Genomic DNA, 21021 nt, shown 5'->3' with positions numbered 1-21021 from the left:
TCTTATTAAAATAATAATACTATAATTCTGTCTACATTCCTTTGTATAGGACAGATGATTTAGTAGCAGTCCTTAGTAATATAAATTCTTAAGTTAAAAACATCTGGAATCTGACACGGTTTATGTGTCTGTAATCTTAAACTTAGGTTTCCTAGAAAAGCGGTGCCGTTAACTAATGGTCGTCATTTTACGGTTGTTAATAACCACCGCTACACGCGAAAAACGGTGAACTAATGTTTATCACCGCTATGACGGCCGTCATGCAAATGACAGCACCGCTATTTAACGTTACGGTGACACTCGTTCTCTAGGAAACCTACTCCGATGTTATTTATAGACAACGTATGGGTGACGTCACCCAACGCTACATTACGGCCGTTAAATAACGGCGCTGCTTTTCTAGGAAACCTAAGCTTTACCATGCTTTGGACGGCTACTATATTATAGGTCTGGTTAGAAATAAATGTTAGTATGTATAAGAGAAATAAACAAATTTTATATTATTTGTGTTTTATTTAGTATTTTTTTAATGAGGTGGTATCCACATACACATATTTCCAATTCTAACTTGTCTTCCAGGACACGCATCTTGATGTAAGGTTTTCTTATACTGAAAAAAAAAAGATTCAGTGATTTTATAATTGTTTGGAACGGTAAATTAGATTTAAATACAGTATAAAGTAACAAAATACAGTAAAGTATAATTTCAACCTGTGTTTATACCCTTGCTTGCTCAATCATATATGTTTCATTTTAATAGGCAACGCAGATCAGGCAATTAGTGCCTAAAAAAACAAATCCATCAAATACTAACCGTCCAATAATTCCAAGGTGGATAATGGGGCATCCAATTATTCCCTTTACCATCGTGTAAATCCATTGGAATTTTCGGTCCTGGGGCCAAAGGATCATTAGCTTCGCCGGACTTCTCATACGCGCGTAAAGTATTTAATTTTTTTTTTCTATTATTTCGTTTAGTTACAAAGACTAAATAATCATATGCTTTTGTATTCCATTTTTTATCTATGTATGCACGTTCGTTCCATACGTCATTAGTTTCTCTGGTCTCGGCTTTATCATTACTTACATCGTATTTATCTTCGAATTGTTGAAGTGCATTATCAAATTTTTTACCAATATTTATCTTCTTGTGGAGTCTTATGAGCGGTTTATAAATAGTATTAAATTTATCATCAAATTCATAGGTTCCCGCATCTAGGCCGTGGGGTATTTTTCGCTTCACCAATATCTTATTTATAAAGTTCCCTTCACTTACATGTTTGTTATTGGGTGTTAATTTAATGTGTTCGGTTAAATCATGGTTTTGTATAGTTTCCAATATTTTAGGGAATTGTTTTAAATCTTCTATATTGTCGATTTTAAAGTATGTTAAACATGCAACGAATTTAATTGAAATAAGCAATGCACTGACTTCTAGAAGTTTTAACATTTTGAAACCTATAAAATATTTTCCATCAATATGTTTAATTGAGCGATGAAATTTTATTTTCTGTTAAATAAATGGTTTGACTTTTCTTTTCGATTTCAATAGTAATAACGAAAAAAAATATTTGTCGAGTGTTCAGTGTTTTCATTAAGTTATAGTAATAGTTATTATGTTAAATATTCCTTGATTTATATGTATAATATAAACACACAAAAATACTAAATGTCTTGCCACACTAACAAATCTGATGTGTCAATATTTGCAAGCTTTTAGCGGGAATTGTTGGATTTCTTCTGACAATAATACAATCGCAATTATATAAGATGTATTAATGATGCAAAAATAATCCAAGTATAGAATTTAATATTGTTTTCGCTTTGTATATTGCTTATATATACTACTCAGATCGCGTTAAAATTCTTGGTCAACTGTCCAATTAAAGTAATATAATCTTAATAAGTATTTAGCAGTTATACACCCTTAGCTTAATTGTCACAGGTTTCTTTCAAACACGGTATCGCATATATTCTAAAGAAAAAGTCGACTAAGCATGAATAGTTGACTGGAAGATATTGCATTAATCATTTAAATTAACAATTATAACTCTTCATTTACGATTATAGTAAAGACTAGTAGAGACGGCCAAGCGTTGCTGTGGCTAAGATTTTTGTTAGTATGACATAGTAAACTATTCAAGAGAAACGGCAGGAGAACACCAATCCACCATGCTTTTTTGGCATTTATTTTGATAAGGATACCTAGGTACGAATAAAGAGCCTTTTCTAGCGGTGGTATTTTAATAAAAAAAAATTAATAAAAGGACGCTTATTGTGACGTAACTATAAAAGATAGAGACATGCTGTCGCGATATTGAGAGTGATTTTATAGATAGTGATGTGTCCTGAAAAATTGAAATACATCATTTTGTTCTATCATTAATAGTTTTCGCAGCGCACGCGATTGAAGGAAGTTTTTTGTTTATATTTTTACACCTTGGGTTAGATTATTCAAGTTTTAGTAAGCATTCCTAATGAAAATGAAACATAGCCTATGTCACTCGGGAATAGTGTAGCTTGCCAACGGTGAAAGAATTTTTGAAATCGGTCCAGTAGTTTCGGAGCCTATTAATTTCAAACAAACAAAAAATCAAATCTTTCCTCTTTATAATATTAGTATAGATAGTATATATATAGATTAAGACATAGAAAAGAGACTAGACGAAATAGAAAAGAAGCTTGCTTTTCTATTTCGTAAGCTTTAAATACAGGTACAAAATAAATTCCTGCTTTTGTTAACTGCATCAATACGACCATTTATTACACAATTTAAGCAAGGATACCCTAAGATTGTACTAAGACGGCAATAAAACACTCGCTTTAGGGTTTTACAGCGCGTACGAGGTGTATTTATGTCGTCATTACAGGAATTATATTGCACTTACCCGCATGCATTAACATCAGTACTTGTACCTAATTTATTTTATGACACTATAGAGACTCGTATTTATATGACACTATAGAAATTCAGGTGTACCTCAGGTGCATCTTACGATATACTACGTGTTATCGCTTATTTATAAATTAATTAAAAATGAAATGTATAGTTTTTATAACTGCGGACATAATATTAAAACGCTAAGCAGTTACAGTATAACAATTGTAATTGCAAACTGGCTTTCTACATTTAACTATGTATAAATAAATAAATCAGTGGCGCTACAACCTCTTTAGGCCTTGGCCTCAGATTTCTGAATCTGTTTCATGATCATTTTTAAATCTAATAGGCAAGTAGGTGATCAGTCTCCATTGTCTGACACACGCCGTCGACTTTTTGGGCCTAAGACATGTCGGTTTCCTCACGATGTTTTCCTTCACCGTTCGAGCAAATGTTAAATGCGCACATAAAAAGATTTTATTGGTGCACAGCCGGGGATCGAACCTATTACCTACGACCTCAGGTATGTGAGTCGCACGCTGCAGCCACTAGGCCAACACTGCTCACATTTAATTATGACGGTGTGGAAAATCTACCTATAAATAATGTAGGTACTGACTGCAGCGCCATGTGCCGGGCTAGTTATGTGAATCTAAAACATCCAGGGCGCCATACAAACGCAAACAAAAAATTCATTCCAATTGGTCCAGCCGTTTAAGAGGAGTTCAGTCACATACACACGTACAGTAGAAGTATATATATAAAGATTCTGAGAGTGTGCTGTTTAATTCAACTCCTCTTAAAAACGGCTTTTTTTGTCTATAGATTCCAGAATGGTTTAGATTTACAAATGTTTTTTTATTGATTTGAAAATTTTGTAGTTAATTTAATGTATAGGACTGGTCCGCTAGTATAGAATATAATAAATACCTACGTCAATACAAAATACCAATAAATAATCACAAGTTTAACAAGTGTATTTTATTTATGAAAAACTGTTTTATAATTATCCGACTTCAAAGAACCCGAGGTTTTCAATTTTGTTTTTTTAAAGATAGTTTATCAACACTTTAGGTAGTTACCTGGCGGTTAAGTTTCACCCCATTGTTGTCTTTGTTTAAAGAACGTCGTCCGTTCAAAGCGTGGTTGTTTATCAATAGATTTTTCAATACGCAATTAATATTAATTGAATCGGTGAAGGAAAATATCTATTTTTATACGGGGAGAGGATTTATTTTCATGGCAATTTTTTTTTCTTTTTAATTTTTAATCCATCTGCAATCAGCCTCATGGCTTTTATCAGATTTTGTGGGAAATAATGGCAATTAGGGAACGCAAATCCAATAATTTTTTATTCCCTCCATAATTCGTAAACTGTCAGACTGCGGCAAGTTATCTATTTTTATACGGGGAGAGGATTTATTAAATTTCTAATTTCCACATAAACGTTGGAAAAATCCGGTAAGTACAAGTGAAATTTGTCTCAAGATTATTATGAAACTGATGCGCAAATGTTCCCCAGGGACTTTATATGGTAGTAATCTTATATTATAGACAGCAATTTGCTTTTTGCCATAAAAACTGTCACTTAACAAACACTGAGCTCGTATATAACGCCAAACGATCCAACTTAAGTTTAAATGAAACACTTAAAAGGGGTAATAAAGGACGTCAAATGGTTTTTTGGGGCTAATAAAGGGAGTTATGTTAAATTATTATGAATCATTAGGTTAAGGACTTTTTAATAAAAAGCCTCGTTGCGAAATTACTTAATTATAACATTCAGGTTCAGGTTGAGGCAGGCAAGTGTTTAGATCGTTTGAAGTATCAAAACTTATAATTAAGTTCCTCTTGATTGGTTGTTAAAGTTGTGAATAAAAACTATTTACGTAACACAGTCATGTATCGTGTACTTTCAGATTATAACACAAATTACCAGTAAGTAATATATAAAAAACTCTGGTATCCTTTATTAGATATGATGGCTTTGTTATATCAACAATAAATTAATAATAAAGAAATCAGTGGCGCTGCAACCTCTTAAGGTATAATCTCTTTCTTGTATAAAAAGTATCTGTAGGAGTACCGATAAGCACATAAATAAATAAAATAAAAGTACGAGCTCATTTTAAATTTATTTTCACTACTATAATAACTATTAAATAGTTATTATATTATTGAAACGGACAGTCTTATCGCTTTCGAGCTTCTAGCTAACTACTGCAAGGATAAATAAAGTTACACGAACTCTAAAGGAGATTCTCTCCAATACTCTAAATAAAGAAAACTCTAAATAATGTAATAGACTGTACGTTCCGTCTAGATTTATGGTAAAATTAAGTGCTAAGTCTGAATTCCGTATAAATGTATTGATTTTACAATATTGCCTTTGAACATATAGGAGTAATAGACTTGAGTTTCGTCTCTAATAGATTCTAGCGGGACCTAGGTTTCGTAGATACACTAAGGTAATAATTAAATCTAAATTTACCCGCAAATATTTGTTATGTAAATAAAATAATGTTGTTTTCAAGAATAAGTTGTAACTCTTCAATCTTATAGTGAAAGAGCATAAGTTCTGGTAGAATGCGAAAGCAACCCGAGTTCCTCAGAGATGGTATTGTTGTGCCCAAGGTGGTTTTATTGAGCAAAGTCCTCTCTGAAAATCAGAGCCTGGAACAGTACGCGCGATGTGTTTTTACACTTTCGCAATTAATAATAAAGAAATCAGTGATGCTGCAACCTCTTTAGGTCTTGTATAAAAAGTATCTGAAATAAAAAGTAACGAAAAGTAAATTTTCAGCTGGAAGGCACAGGCTGACTGACTTGCCTATAAACCTATGGGTTATATATACCACAGACAAAGGCCCACTAATTTATTTCTAGCCCAGTAATCAAGTAACTATAATTATTAATAAATACATACTCGAGTGAATTTAGCATTCACTCTATACTACTCGTCTTATTATAGTATTTAGTGAGCTTACCCGTGTGTCTGTGAAATAGCTTCGACCCATTTAACTGAACCTGAGTTACTGTACACTCGCGTAGACAGGTGTTTTCCACTATATTACTATTTTTAAGATAATTTATTCTATAATTCGATGTTTCTTAGAGACATAACATGCAACATCGTGTTTATGTTTGTTAAAGGTTATATTTATTTTAATCTTTTCGAAATTTGTTACAAATTTTACATTAAACATACTCCTCAAAGGCCAGCAACGCACCTTCTAAAATGGGTATCCATGGACTGTGTTGACTGACTATTATGGACGTCCCGTAGGCTCGTTTGCCCTTTATCCTATAAAAATTGCACTACTCTAAATTTTTTAACTCTTGCTTCAGCGATTTTGATGATTACGTAACCTACATCTACATTTCATTATAAATTTAAAGTCATTATGTAATGTTAATTAAGTTAAAAAACAGTTAATTGAAAAGTAATTTAACTATTTATGTCAAATGTCTATGAAATCAGTTTTGATACATTATGCAGATTACGCTATATTTAAATTAAATTAAAAAACACTACAAGTAATTTTTATACCGACTTTCTCACTTGACTGTACAATTTATATAAGTAAGTTACTTAGCCTGAGACAGATCGACGGGAGGCGACAGGCGGGAGGTAACGAACACTTCTTGAGGGTGTCATTTTCATGCAAATTATCTACATACTTAAATCTGCCGCAAATTACAGGCAACGCTAAATATTGTTTTCTTTTAGAGTCTGATACCCGGAGCGTGCTTAAACTTCGGCTTAAAAACTATAATTAAAGAATCTTGAAAATGTTACGAGCTCAGGGAACGGATAGAAAACGCCGTAGTTTAAGGGTTTATTTTGAAATAAATGAACCAAGAATTTAATGGTAAAACGACGCAAATACGCGATGAAATACACTAATTACGAAACATAAAATTCTGTCACTAATTACTTCAAATATGAGCACTTGTGTACTGTGTGAGTACATTATAACTTGTATTCATCAATGAACTTTCTTTCTATGTGCGCATTTAACATTCGCTCGAACGATGAAGGAAAACATCGTGAGGAAACCGACATGTCTTAAACCTACAAAGTCGATGGCGTGTTTCAGGCACAGCAGGCTAACCACCTACTTGCCTATTAGATTGACAAATTATCATGAAACAGATACATAAATGAGGCCCAGACCTAACATTTTGTTTTGTATAAGTTTAACAATATCTAGTCAGATTAATAAAATAAAACTATACGATTTTTGTAAACTGTACAAAAGCTGCACAGAAAATACAAACATTTATGGATTGGATTATTCTAAGCTAGATTATCAGAACGATACATGGTTGAAATAAAAAAGGAACGGCTTTTGCCTTTCAAAAACTTTTCAATATTTTACCGTGGTTCACGTGTTTGCGTATTGTTACATTAATGAAAACGTTTTCCTATTTCATGTCTATTGCTGAAAGAGGCTAAACGTTTATTTCATTGATGAAATATAATTCATTCTTAAAGATGTGATGAAGTGCCTTACACACAGAAAACTTCGTCCTGTATAAGAGTGACGGAGAAGGCAAAACGAATTAAATGATGCTGTTCAGTTGTTTTAAAGTAAATCGTTACCTATATGAATTAATTATATTTTAATTTATTAATCAAAATATAATTAATTCATATTTATTTTTAAAATTATTTAATAAATGGCTCACCTGATGTTACGTGATACATTAATTTTGCTACTCTTTCTATATTAATGAATTATAATTAAGACTAAGGCTAATTAAAAACCAGATCTAAAATTATGTATTTGTTGTTATGTACATATACCAACATAAATATGGTATCAATTAACCAAATAATGTAACAAATTCATTATTATCATAACTACTAACTTATGTTCTTATTTTCTAAAATAGCCAATCGGTCCTTAGCAGAAAAGGTCTTGGTTCTGCGCTCTTATAAAAACCAACAAAAAATGGTCATTTAGTTACTTACATCGCTGTTCAAGTATGAGTAATTGCATTATTAATGAAAATTTTTATACTAGCACATCTTTATTAAAGATAAAAAAATCGGTAAAAACGTTGCACATCTTCGTGACGTTTCGTAAAAATGTAACCCTCATGCGCCTACAGAATAATTTCATAATAACATTTAAACCTCGACGGTGAAAAACTTGCGTTGTATGGGTTGTGAGAGTTAAATGCAATAGACCAAGACTAAAAGTAATCTTTATTTTACAAGTTCAGCCCTGAAACAACACTTGCACCTAAACAATATACACAATCGGATTACAGATGTTGGCGAAGGCTGTTTTCCTGCAGCGACTTAAGTCTGTGTTCTCGAAACATCGTGCATACAGCTTCTTAGCTTTAAATGGACGAGATAATATCAATGCTCTAAGCCTCTAAGGCTTAAAATTAATAGATTGTTTGTTACGCGATATTTGTTAAAATAATATATATGTACTAGCTGCCCCCGCGAACTTCGTTTCTTCTTAATGTGATTTTACTTAGCCTATCTTTTTAGTACATACCAACATGGAACATTTTGCTATACTACTCCAGAGACTGTTCGGTTTTCTGGAATGAAAACTTTTTAGGTTTTTCTGTGAACTTTTATCTATAGAAACCTCAGAGATGAAGTCATAAGATTTTAATTAGCAAATAAAAAAAGTAGTGTGTATTTTTGTATGTAATATCATAAAAAAATAATAATTTAGGGATGGACCCTTAACATGCTGTCCGATTCTCAGAATTACTGAATATGCATAAAAAATTATCATATATTAAGAATGGTCGAGCCGTTTCGGAGGAGTATGGGAACGAACACGTGACATGAGAATTTTTATATTTTATTTCTAGATGTGTGATGTCTATAATGACGTAGGAGTATTGTCAACAAAGAGTAAAGGCAGTGACTTATTTTAATTCTTTAACGAATAGTGAAAGCTTATTCTCAAATATATCAGTATATTTTTAAGGTATATATAAGATTTTGTCAAACGTTTTTGATTTTCGTTATTTTGTCAAATTCAATAGAAACGTTTATCCCCCAAAACGCTCGATGTAGACATCATTAAGGCTGACATCGATGTTGTTGACAAGGAAAATGTCAAATGCAAAAGATTGTTTATGTTTTATTTGATATAGGCCTTAATAGGCATTGATGCAAATATCGTTCACAGATTATATATATCATGTTAGTAGACGTTCGTAACAGATTAAAAATATGTCAAAACATTTTTTTATTTTAAAGTCTTAATTCAACAATCGACTACCAATTTGTACCAATTGATAGAAAAGGTTTTGGCATGGCTTTTATTCTTAGCAAGCTTTTATTCACTTCCTTAGAACTATTCTTTATTATTCGTTATCAAACTTGTGTCGTAACTATGTCTCCATCATATAGACATTATGTTCCGTAGATAACGATCAAGGGACGAAATATTATGAAAATACTTCCCTAACATACATGATAACATTATTTGCTACATCGTAAATATAATCCGGGTATAACATTGTAATAAGTAGAGCATTTGTCACGGCTGGTTGTGATAAACTAAGGGGAAGGGATTACAAAAACAAGTGTTCAAGAAAATGTTTGCCATTTTCTTTTATATTTTTTATCGTAAAATAGGTTTGATATCTCTTTACTTCTCTCTTAATCTGTGAGCGTCAAATGCATGATAGTCTTGATCGTTATTCCAAAGCAATTAAGACAAACATCTTTGATTATTTAAGTGTAAAATTCAATAAGGAGGAAAAAAAGTAAGGCAACCCAGCAGTTTGGCGTAGTCAAAATAAATACAGGTTCTTACATCTTAAAAGCATAAGCCAAACCCTACAATATATCACCGGTAAATGGTCTCATATATTTGAGTATAATATATATCACATGAAAAAAGATATAGCAGTCAACAAGGTGAGCAATGAGGCAATAAAACAAACAAAAAATATAAGCAGTCTATTTAAGTGAGGGATTGTTCGCAAGGGTTTAAGGATGCTTTTGACGTGGAACTTAGAAATTTAGATATGACTTTTCTTAGCCATTTCACCTAAATTTAACAGATGACTGCTGACATTTGAAAAATGACAGCTGATATCTATACTAATATTATAAAGAGGAAATGTTTGATTTTTTTGTTTGTTTGAAATGAATAGGCTCTTATACTACTGGTCCGATTTCAAAAATTCTTCACCGTTGGCAAGCTACACTATTCCCGAGTGACATAGGCTATGTTTCATTTTCAAAAAAATTAGGGATGCTTACTAAAAGTTGAATAATCTAACCCAAGGTGTAAAAAAATAAACAAAAAACTTCCTTCAATCGTGTGCGCTGCGAAAACTATTAATGATAGAACAAAATGATGTATTAAAATTTTTCAGGACACATCACTATGTATAAAAAATGTCGCGACAGCATGTCTCTATCTTTTATAGTTACGTCACAATAGGCGTTCTTTTATTAAGTTTTTTTTTATTAAAATAACACCGCTAGAAAATGCTCTTTATTCGTACCTAGGTATTGATCCTTATCATAATTACCAACGTTTCACATAAGCTACAATTTAATGGTATAACCACCAAAAAAGCATAGTGGATAGGTGTTCTCCTGCCGTTTCTCTGGAATAGTTTACTACTATGTAATATAACAAAAATCTTAGCCACAGCAACGCTTGGCCGAGTCTACTAGTTATTTATAAGCTAGCATAAAACACGATGCATTCTAAAAATCTGTGAAGAAATGTATTTTTACGAAGTAAACTGCCAAAGTGACTTATCACGTGACTGAAATAAATATTAGAGTAGGGTAGTCTTTAGTACCTGAGTTGTTCTGTTACTAGTTTCTTATTACTATTAAAGAACAGTGTACCCATTAAAAACATGAATGTGAAGTTATAGTTGAACATCGAATAATGCGTTGTTCTCTGCGAAGTTCTATGTTCTGAATGAACATCTCTATGTTCATTCCTTGAATTGACCTTGAATTACATCCCGACACTCTTGTTGGGATGTAATTCAAGGTTAACTAAGTTAGTTATTTTACCGAACAGACTATGTATATTACAAGTACTTACAGTTTGTACTGGACTTTGACTGGAGGTTCAAAAGTATGAATTGCTTGAGTAATCGTAATTAAAAAATCATATTAGTAATGTATCGAGACGATAGTATGTTCTATAGATATCATTTAGTCTATGTACTTTGATGTTAGTAGCTTATAGAATAGATAAATAAAAATAAAACATTATGGCTTATAGATTTTGCACACACATGAAATTGATTCGTATTAAAACACTGGATTTAGTAAAAAATACGAGTAAAGTCTCTTCCATTCCATTTACTATCTTCTAGATTCTATTACATTAACTTTTCTATTATTTTTGGTTTCCATACAATTTATTTTTATGTTTAAATTTTTTTTCTATTTTGTAGCTTCCTTTTTCATATGTTTATGTTTTTATGTACTTGTTTTATATTTACTTATGTTTTAAGTAACTCCTATTTGCTGACTAAATAAATAATTTCCTCAACGTATTTTTGGTTCCTTATTGATCTTCTTAACTGAATGTAAGGTGATCTGCGGGTTGACTGATGGCTAGCATTCAGCGGTGAACCAAACGATACCTCGTTTGTTAGTGACAGCGAATCTGCCACGAACCGCTCTAATGACAGTAATACAACTTTTACCTGTGGTTTTGCTTGATTGGCTTATAATTGAGGGAGAACGGAACTTGGCAAATTGGCTACGTAATAGTTGTTATGTAATTATTGTTACGTATTAAAATAATGGAAATTTTAAAGAAGGACCTTAAGTTCGAATACGAATACGTGCCTTTGTGATTTTTTTTCAGTTTCTTTGAAATAAGTTCCTAGTTATTGTGCATTGTGGAAGTGATAAGTTACGGTTATATTGTTAAAATAATCTACAAGTTAAGTTTCAGAAAATTTTGTTTTGTTTTTAAGGTATTTTAGTGGATTTTATTTTTTAATTTTGAACTAATAATTGTTGATAAATAACCATTGTTTAATCTTTTTTATAAATCAGAAGAATTATAAAATTAATATGCATACTTTTTTTAAATACATTTTTAATATTGTATTTTACTTATTTTGAAAAAAACTAAAAATACGTGATGACTCAAAAATGCATATGGGCGTCAAAATTATCACAAATATCACCCTATCACCTCCTAACAGGAAAACGTCGAATAACTAATAACCCTGTTTTTACTTTGTTGCTTGTTTGGTAACCCACTACAATGCTCCATGCCAGGGAATATTAACATCACTTTTCTAAGGAAGTCAGTTTTGCGAAAGTGATATAAACATTAGTGTTCTTCATATTTTTTTTCTCTGATTCCTTATATATATTATATACTTATATACCATAAGAAGACAACGCTAAAAATCCCTAGTTACCATTTTTTACATAAAACCATTTACGTTATTGATAACGAAAACATTTACGCGAACGTAAATCTTTTATCACTATGAAAATTTATTTAGCAAATCGCAAATCTTTTATTACTAACTGTGTGCCTAATTGATTCAAGCCTACGTCACGGAATAATCTAAACAGTTGGTATATTAAGAATAATATAAGTATGATAGACTGACGAAACAAAGTAAAATAAAAAAAGGGTGCGTGTACTTATGTACGCGCGTAAGAAGTTATACTTCTTTGGCATTATTAAAAATAGTTTTTGATTGCATGCAAATAATTAATTACAATTAAATAATCAAAGACTGGAAAAGGAGTCATTATAGTCAATAAAGTTCAGTTTACATTTGAAAAATTTAATAAATAAATATTTATTATTATTCTCTTACATTAAGTGTAACATAAATTCTATTATTATTCGAATGTTGTTTTTAAATCATGTCCAATGCCATAGCATCTTCCGTGGGCAACTTCATACTGTTAATTTTGTGTCACGGTGAGCGCGCATCGTAATTTCACTCTCATCAATTTTTCATAACGCGCCTAAAGAAGTATAACTTTAAAAATAAGTATTTATTTTAAAATCGATTTCTTGGTGAACACACAAATTTAAACACTCCACCATCATGCGAGGTTCAGCCAAATTTGGTACTCATTGTATACATATATATACATATATAAATATGAAGTTACATATAATATAATATACGTATATTTTTGTTTATATAAACGATAAATAACTAGTTTTTAAGGGGTTTTTGATGTGCCGAGTAAATAAGTCTATACCATTCAAATATTTGGGATCCGCAGAATAGATTTTACTGTTCTAAATAGTCTATGGCTGAGATAAATTACAGAATCTAGTCAGGCAAGCGCAAAACGTAATTAAGTCTGTGCCATTTATCTCAGTTTTTGTGATATCTTCATTTCGTTAAACCTTTAGTCCTGCGATTACTTCACAATTTGTAGCTAAGTTGAAACGGGCAATTTATGCTATTTTATGCCAGATAAAAAACATTGAAAAAACAAAAGAGGTAAAACTACTGTCACAGATTACTAAAAAACATTTGACAGCCGATTTAATTATTATTAACCTACAACTGTAAATCGTTTCGATAACGGCAGGTATACTGGATACAGACGATAAAAGTTTTGAAATTTATTATAAATTTGATTAAAGAAATTCTCATATTTTATATATGAATGAATGATCACATGGTACAAAGTTCAATTCTTAAACAAATGAATGTCAATTCATGTTCACGCCGAACATGAAATAATTAAAGAAATAGAAACCAAAAATAAGATATATCGATTTTGGCAAAAAAAAATCCAATTAAATTTATTCACATTTAAACAAGATATGAAAATACGTTCTTCAAAAGCAGTTCGTTTCAAGAAGAAAGTAAATAACTATATAGCAATATAAAAAGTCGTCAAAAACTACTCCGAATATGCGTTTAGTCTATTTGTGACGACAGATGACAAGGATATGGTAAAATCAATACCTTTGTTATTATTCGAATTCGCCGATACTTACCTCAATACTCTAACATCACTTTCTAACAGGAGTAAAGATATATTTAATATGTATTTTTTTATAAACTAAAGCTTGAGGATACGGCTTTCGTTTACGTTATAATATACAAGTATTAAACTGGTACCCAAGGTACAATAAACGCAACAGAGTTAGATAATTTAGAAGGTGGATAGTCCAGATTTAGGAAACAGGTAGTACATGGCATACAGAGAGAGGGACAGTGCTGACAGGAGTTTGGAGGAAGCCTTTGCCAAAAAAGGGATTGTTGAAATATAACTTTATTAGTGAAAAGTATCTTAAATAAAAGGCTTTTATTATTAATATACATTTTATATAGAACAGCGACCTTCTATCATAAACTGTTTAGTTTTACTGTTCGTGGTTAGAACTTACGTGTCATGTCATACGTTATACTGACTGCTTTCATCGGACGCAATAATTAGTGATAAACAGATCTTAATGTCTGCTATACATCACGTAGTCAACCAAGACAGTATTTGATCGCCACTCCCAAGAGATACTAAATCTATGCTCCCGATTCAAACACACGTTGAAATGTTTTGTTTAATTAATAAAATAATTATTTTTCCGCATCACCTTGATGGCTGACAGTCTACCACGGTCCGCTTCACAATTTCTTTTGCGAACTAGTGAACTGTGGAATCCAATTGTTTAATAAAAGATATTGTACTGAACTACGCTAAACTATACTAAACTATACTAAACTATACTAAACTATACTAAACTATACTAAAATATACTAAACTATACTAAACTATACTAAACTATACTAAACTATACTAAACTATACTAAACTATACTAAACTATAGTAAACTATAGTAAACTATACTAAACTATACTAAACTATACTAAACAATACTAAACTATACTAAACTATACTAAACTATACTAAACTATACTAAACTATACTAAACTATAGTAAACTATAGTAAACTATACTAAACTATACTAAACTATACTAAACTATACTAAACTATACTAAACTATACTAAACTATACTAAACTATACTAAACTATAGTAAACTATACTAAACTATAGTAAACTATACTAAACTATAGTAAACTATACTAAACTATACTAAACTATACTAAACTATACTAAACTATACTATACTAAACTACACTACACTAAACTAAACTACAGTCAAAGGCCGGTAACACACCCAAAATAGGAGTCCACGGCCTGCGATGACCCTGCCTTTTGGGCGTCTCGTTTCTCGTTTCCGTTCCGGGCTAATTTTTCCCCCTGTCCTGTAAAAAAATAAATGAATAAGGTTCGAGCACTTAGTTGAACGAAACTGTCTTATAAATGTCTTAAAACTACTCCACTACATTAAAGATTCCCGTGCCTTGAAGTGACCGACAGATTCTCTTTTAAACTAGGGATTTCTACTTTATTTTATCGTTTTTATTAAAAACACTAATCTAAAGAAACAGGAAAAAGTGCGTAGAACATTTAACCTATTTACATTGAATAAAACTTGCGAGAAAAAAGTTAACAAATGCGATTACAGCATTAATAAATTAGCATCTCGTGTAGTACTGGCCGCGGTCCAAATAACATTTAAGTATTTTGGTGCCTCAGTGAACATTGGGGCCCTAACATCAAAAACTTGTAACATACTGTTAATGTAGTGCCGCCGGCTATATTAATATATATCTAAGCATAGACAATAAAACAAAATCAGTGGCGCTACAACCTTTTTGGGTCTGGGCCTCAGGTTTCTGAATCTGTTTCATGATCACTTGTCAATAAAATAAGCAAGTAGGTGATCTGCCGCCTGTGCCACGTCACCATTTTGATTCTAAGGCATGGCGGTTTCCTCACTATGTTTTCTTTCACCGTTCGTGCGCATATGCGCATTTAACATGTCTATATAGACAGAAAATCATTGATGCATAGCCGGGGATCGAACCTACGTCATCAGGGATGAAAGTCACTCGTTGAAGCCAATACTGCTGACAGCTGCTGACTCTACGGGAAGCTCAGTTATATAACAGGGATTACGGTATGGTAAAGCACCATTATAATTAAACAGTTGAGTGGTAGGTTACATTTGAGGAAGCAGGAAGGTGCTGCTCTTTCTTCGACTCAAAGGGATCCTCGACCTCTAATCACTGACTGACATTTGTCATCTCAGTGTATTGTAACCGGATTGGATCTGAAGCACAAATTTATTATTTTTATATTAAGCAGTTTATTATTATTATACCTTCTGAAAAGGGCACATATTATTCGCTGTATGATATTAGTTGATGAATTAAATAGATTAACGGACCTTTTTTTATTGTCCGTGGAGTGAACCGACTATTATTTGTTAGCGCTTATAGTAGTTAGTTATTTAATTTTGTTTTTTTTAGTTTTTTGTTTCGTGTGTAATTTTTTTTATTGTTGATACATTCTTGTCGATTTAGGGTCACCCATTAGGACAGTTTGTGTTTTATTTATAAATAAATAAAGTGTTTAAGGCAATTTAACTTCACTTGTTCAGGGCCCGAATTGTCCACACTTAATGCGATTACGTCCCTGCGTACACCAAGTATCTTAGCTGCTTTAATTAAAGTGCACGGAACGTGGGATTGTAATGTACGACTTTAGATTTAATTATTTGCATTTCAAATTGGCCCATTCCTAAATATTGTGATAATTGCATGCCGGGAGTTATGTTAGCACATGTTCTACAATAAACACTATTAATTTGGGTATATGTAGGATTAAAAAGGGAGCCTTTCAAATAGGCCCGGACCCAGACCTTTTCTGCTGTAACAAGATGATGCCATTAATGATTGCTTAAGATATTCATGTGACAAATACGGTTGACCATGTTAGATGTAATATAACATTGATATTAAGGGTAGCAGTGTTGGCCTAGTGGCTTCAGCGTGCGACTCTCATTCCTGAGGTCATAGGTTCGATCCCCGGCTGTGCCTCAATGGACTTTCTTTCTATGTGCGCATTTAAAATTCGCTAAAACGGTGAAGAAAAACATCGTGAGGAAACCGGCTTACCTTAGGAAATGGAGGCTGATCACCTACTTGCCTATTAGATAGACAAATGATCATGAAACAGATACAGAAATCTGAGGCCCAGACCTAAAATACAGAAACGGTTGCGCTAAGTCTTTGTACCGTATGTCAAAAATATATTGGCTTTTGACAAACGGGAGACACAGTCCCATGAATTAGAACTTAAATTAATTTTTTTCGCTACTTTCGGAAATTTTCAAGTGAGCTAAAAGTGATATTTCAAATTAATTCTAAACGACGTCGTGGTCAAATGATTGATGATATTTAAAGGCATGAATATCGGGTTTGTTGATAATTTGTAATAAAAACCCCAAAGTTCCTCTCTGAAGTGTCATTAAACGGTAAACTTTCTTTTTGTTGAGTTTAACAAAGTCGAAAGTTTTCAAAGAATGCTAAATTGGGGCGTAGCTCTAGTTAAAACAATTCAAAGTGCTTAAATCGATAATTACAGTACTACGAGTGTTATTTACAAAGGAGGCGATATTCTCAAATATATTTTCTATTCTATAATTGAGTTTAATAATTTATGCACTACTTTACCCACTGTAGGTGTTTCTTTATTATTGTTCCATATTAGGGTTGCCTAGAAGAAATCGCTTGTAAGCGATAAGACCGCCCTTTGCCTTATAACTTATATAACCTACTTTTTAAAAAATTTTTATATATGTATGTTTTTGTATAGGGTAATAAAGTGTAAATAAATAAAATAAATAAATCAGAGTAAATCCCGTTGTAATAAAAATGGTTTCAAATAGCTATATCTCCTTTTTACTTTCTTCGCCTAATTAAGACGTATTGTTATACACTCACACAAGTGAGTTTCCACACCCACATTCATTTGTGTGGGCAATAAAAGGTTAAAAGGATCTAAATCAAAACGGTTCGCCACGATTCGCCTAGACATACAGATTTCATGCTTAAACGGCCGACAACGCACTTCTGGCTTTGTGAGTGGCTATGGGCATCATTTAACATCAGACGAGCCTCCTGCCTGTTATTTAAAAAAAAAATTGCTGAACATTGGTCAACCGCTTACATGCGGTTGTCCCAAATTTGGGCATACCTAGCTTATGGATCTGTAGGGTTTTTGGGTTCTCAGTTCTCACTCTCTCATATTTAGTACAGCTTGCTAATACACATATACATTTATTTTTATTTTTTTTTCACCTTCGTCCTGAAATAGCTTTGAATTTGAAGAAGTGTGCATGTTTGTGCAGTAATAACGTCTTAATTCACATCTGGCTACTCTGGTAATTGGCGGTTGTCCGGGTTGCTCCTTAATAGATAGCTTGTTGGCCGCGATTCAAACGGCACCCTTTATCATCCGGATTGCGAATTCATAACACCCTATGTGTCGTGGTAACTAAATAGTCCAGTCCGTTGGTGGTATATCTTTGTAATGGGAATCGATCTTATTTACGTGTCTATGGAAATACCATATATCTACCATCAATCTTTCAATAAAATGTTAGTTTTCTTTTCCTCTCAGCTCTTGCATATCTCATCAGTTCTATAACTTTGATAGAACCCTGGGTTTCCAAAAAGAAACTATTATTGTTACGTATTGCGGGTGTACCTTTAAACTATTCGCTTCCACAACTGAGCGTTTTTAAGGCAGTTTTTGCCGCGCAGCAACACTATGTGGAAGTATTTCGGTACCAATTCGACTTAGGGTTCTTCAAGAAAAGAGCGTACCAATTCTTAAAAGGCCTTCAACGCACTTGCGAGCCTTCTGGCAATGTGAGTGTGCGTGGGCGGCAGTATCACTTAACATCAGGGAGCCTCCTGCCGTTTGCCACCTATTACATAAAACAAAAAAATACTGAATCTTAATCTAAGAGATACAACACAAATTCTTGCATCTAGAAATGTATCAATTTGGGTACAGCCGTGTTTGTAAGTTGACAAACAAAAATCAAACCTAATGAATCTATTATATAAGCATATTTTGCATGACAAAAATCTGAGCTATTTAGCTATTATAAAGGAATATTTATCCTGGCACAGATTTTATAAAACAGTTGCAACAATTTAATTAATAGCTAATATCTAATAAGCTTTTGTCAGCCAGAATGTATATCCTCTTGTAGTGTTAAAAAGTTTAATATGCGTCTAATAAAGTCTTATAGAAACGGAAAATCCCCATTTTTTCTTAATATGTTTTACGTTTTTGTCTATCCTAATTTATGTATGTAAGCCAGGTTAAGTAACTTCACAGAGATAATAATAATGACATTGATTATCATACGACCAAAGATAATTTAAGTAGGTATTGTCTTTAGTACGACTTGACAATTGACAATAAAATTATGAATTTAAAATTAAATTTTAAGTTATAAAATTGCATATATTTTATTTACAAGATTACTATATATTATATTATTATATATTTATATCATCATAATATATTCATAAATTTTATGGTTATTTTATACACAAGTAGGTATGTCCTAATACTTTTAAGTTATTTAGGGAGCTTTACTGTTTTTTTTATTCTGTCTCGAAGTCGTAGCCAGAGGCGCGGAACAAAGTTATGGACATCCTTTTTTATCAAAGTACTTTTGCTGTAATATTTTAGTTAGTTTCAACATTTTCTTTCGGAGAAAAAAAAACATAAAATGATAAAGATACAAAATAAAAATTTACGTATTGAAGAATTTAAATTTTCTTGAAATTGGTCATAGATGCTTTACAAATAAGGTTTAATTTGGCTCAATTATCATGTCACGTTGTTTGTTCTAGTACGATCTGATATTTAACCTAAAAAATACATTTTCGCTGTAATTTTATCACGGATTACCATAATTATGAAATACAGTGGATAAAAGATAAGTTAATTAGTAATTTTATAAACAACTAGCTGTTCCCTGCCACACTTCGCTGTGGCACATTGTGATTAAATGGTTGAGAAATGAGACACTAAATAAAGATAAAATCTATATAAGTTTATCTTATGCAATACTTGTGGAAAAAAATAATGATACAATCCTTGATGCGGATTATGTAGCATGTTAAAATTTCTTCTCGATCGGTGCAGAACTTTTTGAGTTTTTAAAGCGTACACAAACCAAAATTTTTATATATACATATAGATTATGTCATTCGAATAAATTATATTTTTTACGCATTTCTGTATAATGATGAGCAATTTCAGCTCATCTTAACACGTCCCTGTGGCGCAGAGGATAGCGCGTTGGACTTCTAATCCAAAGGTCGTGGGTTCGATCCCCACCAGGGATGCATCGTTCTTTTTTTATTTTTATTCTTATTTATAATGCACGTTGGTCCGGTTTATGTTTGTTTTGACAGTTATTTATTTATTATATATTTTTAAGAAGCAACTTATTAAGTATATTCAGTATTCTGTTAATTTGTGGTTTTCAAGAATTCAGAGTTGTATGTTAACTGTGCAATTGTACATATCTCTAGACTCCGGAAAAAGACTCTAAAATACAAACAACAGCTAAGGTAACTGCAGTTTTTACCTTTTTTCTTACGCAAAAGGTAGAAAATGCAGTTACCTTTGACAAATGTCACGTACAATTTTGCTCTTGAGGTAAATTCTGTGGAGTTTTGATTTCAAATAGACACACGTTCGGAGGTAAGCTTTGTTTTTTTGTTATTGCCCTCGTTTTAAAAGGTGATTTAATTTTAAAATGTTCGTCAAATACTTAAGTTTATATACTATGCGTATATTTGTATTTATAAAATTGATTATTTTATTTATACCCCGAAGCGACCAGGGAACGTGTCGCAAATAACTTACTTGACTTAACAATCGTACTTCATACGTTTGCATAGAAATGATATGGGGAGAACTCGTACCAAAGTTATCCCCATATCATCCTTATGAAGTTTATTTATTCTGTAGAACGAAGACAACAAAACAACAAAAATTATGGTAAGCCGTGAATGATGCGGGTTGGTATTTACCAGAGGTACTTGAATGCATAGCGATGTTGAGGAATATTAAATACATATTATGACAATTTTTTTTATTTTTTAACGCCTGACGGATTTTTTCAGTCTATTAATTTTACGTATAATGTAATAAACCACAATCTTATTGTGAAAATTAACATACTTTTATGTAACTTATAATCTAACCTATAGATTTATAT

General features: G+C 32.0%; 1 protein-coding gene and 1 non-coding gene across 2 annotated transcripts; one reads left to right on the top strand and one right to left on the bottom strand.

Moving 5' to 3' along the window:
* Positions 1-494: 494 nt before the first annotated feature.
* Positions 495-1450, bottom strand: LOC125050268. The gene is made up of 2 exons (XM_047649994.1): positions 815-1450; positions 495-610 (listed from the first exon to the last, which is right to left on the bottom strand). The coding sequence occupies exons 1-2, from the start codon at positions 1448-1450 to the stop codon at positions 527-529; spliced, it is 720 nt and encodes a 239-aa protein (XP_047505950.1). The 3' UTR covers positions 495-526.
* Positions 1451-20067: 18617 nt separating this feature from the next.
* On the top strand, positions 20068-20140 carry Trnar-ucu. The gene has a single exon. It is a non-coding gene; the product is annotated as a tRNA-Arg (tRNA).
* The last annotated feature ends 881 nt before the right edge of the window (positions 20141-21021 follow it).

The sequence above is a fragment of the Pieris napi genome, chromosome 6 (genome assembly GCF_905475465.1).
Source record: "Pieris napi chromosome 6, ilPieNapi1.2, whole genome shotgun sequence".
Taxonomy (NCBI): Eukaryota; Metazoa; Arthropoda; class Insecta; order Lepidoptera; family Pieridae; genus Pieris; species Pieris napi.
The sequence above is the reverse complement of the archived record's forward strand: the minus strand, read 5'-3'. Positions and strand labels throughout refer to the sequence as shown.

Excerpts from the sequence above, each read along its gene's own strand:
- LOC125050268 (XM_047649994.1), bottom strand. The coding sequence starts at position 1,450 with ATGTTAAAACTTCTAGAAGTCAGTGCATTGCTTATTTCAATTAAATTC. Across the intron at positions 611-814 it reads CACCTTGGAATTATTGGACG|TATAAGAAAACCTTACATCA; the intron begins GTTAGTATTTGA and ends TTTTTTTTTCAG.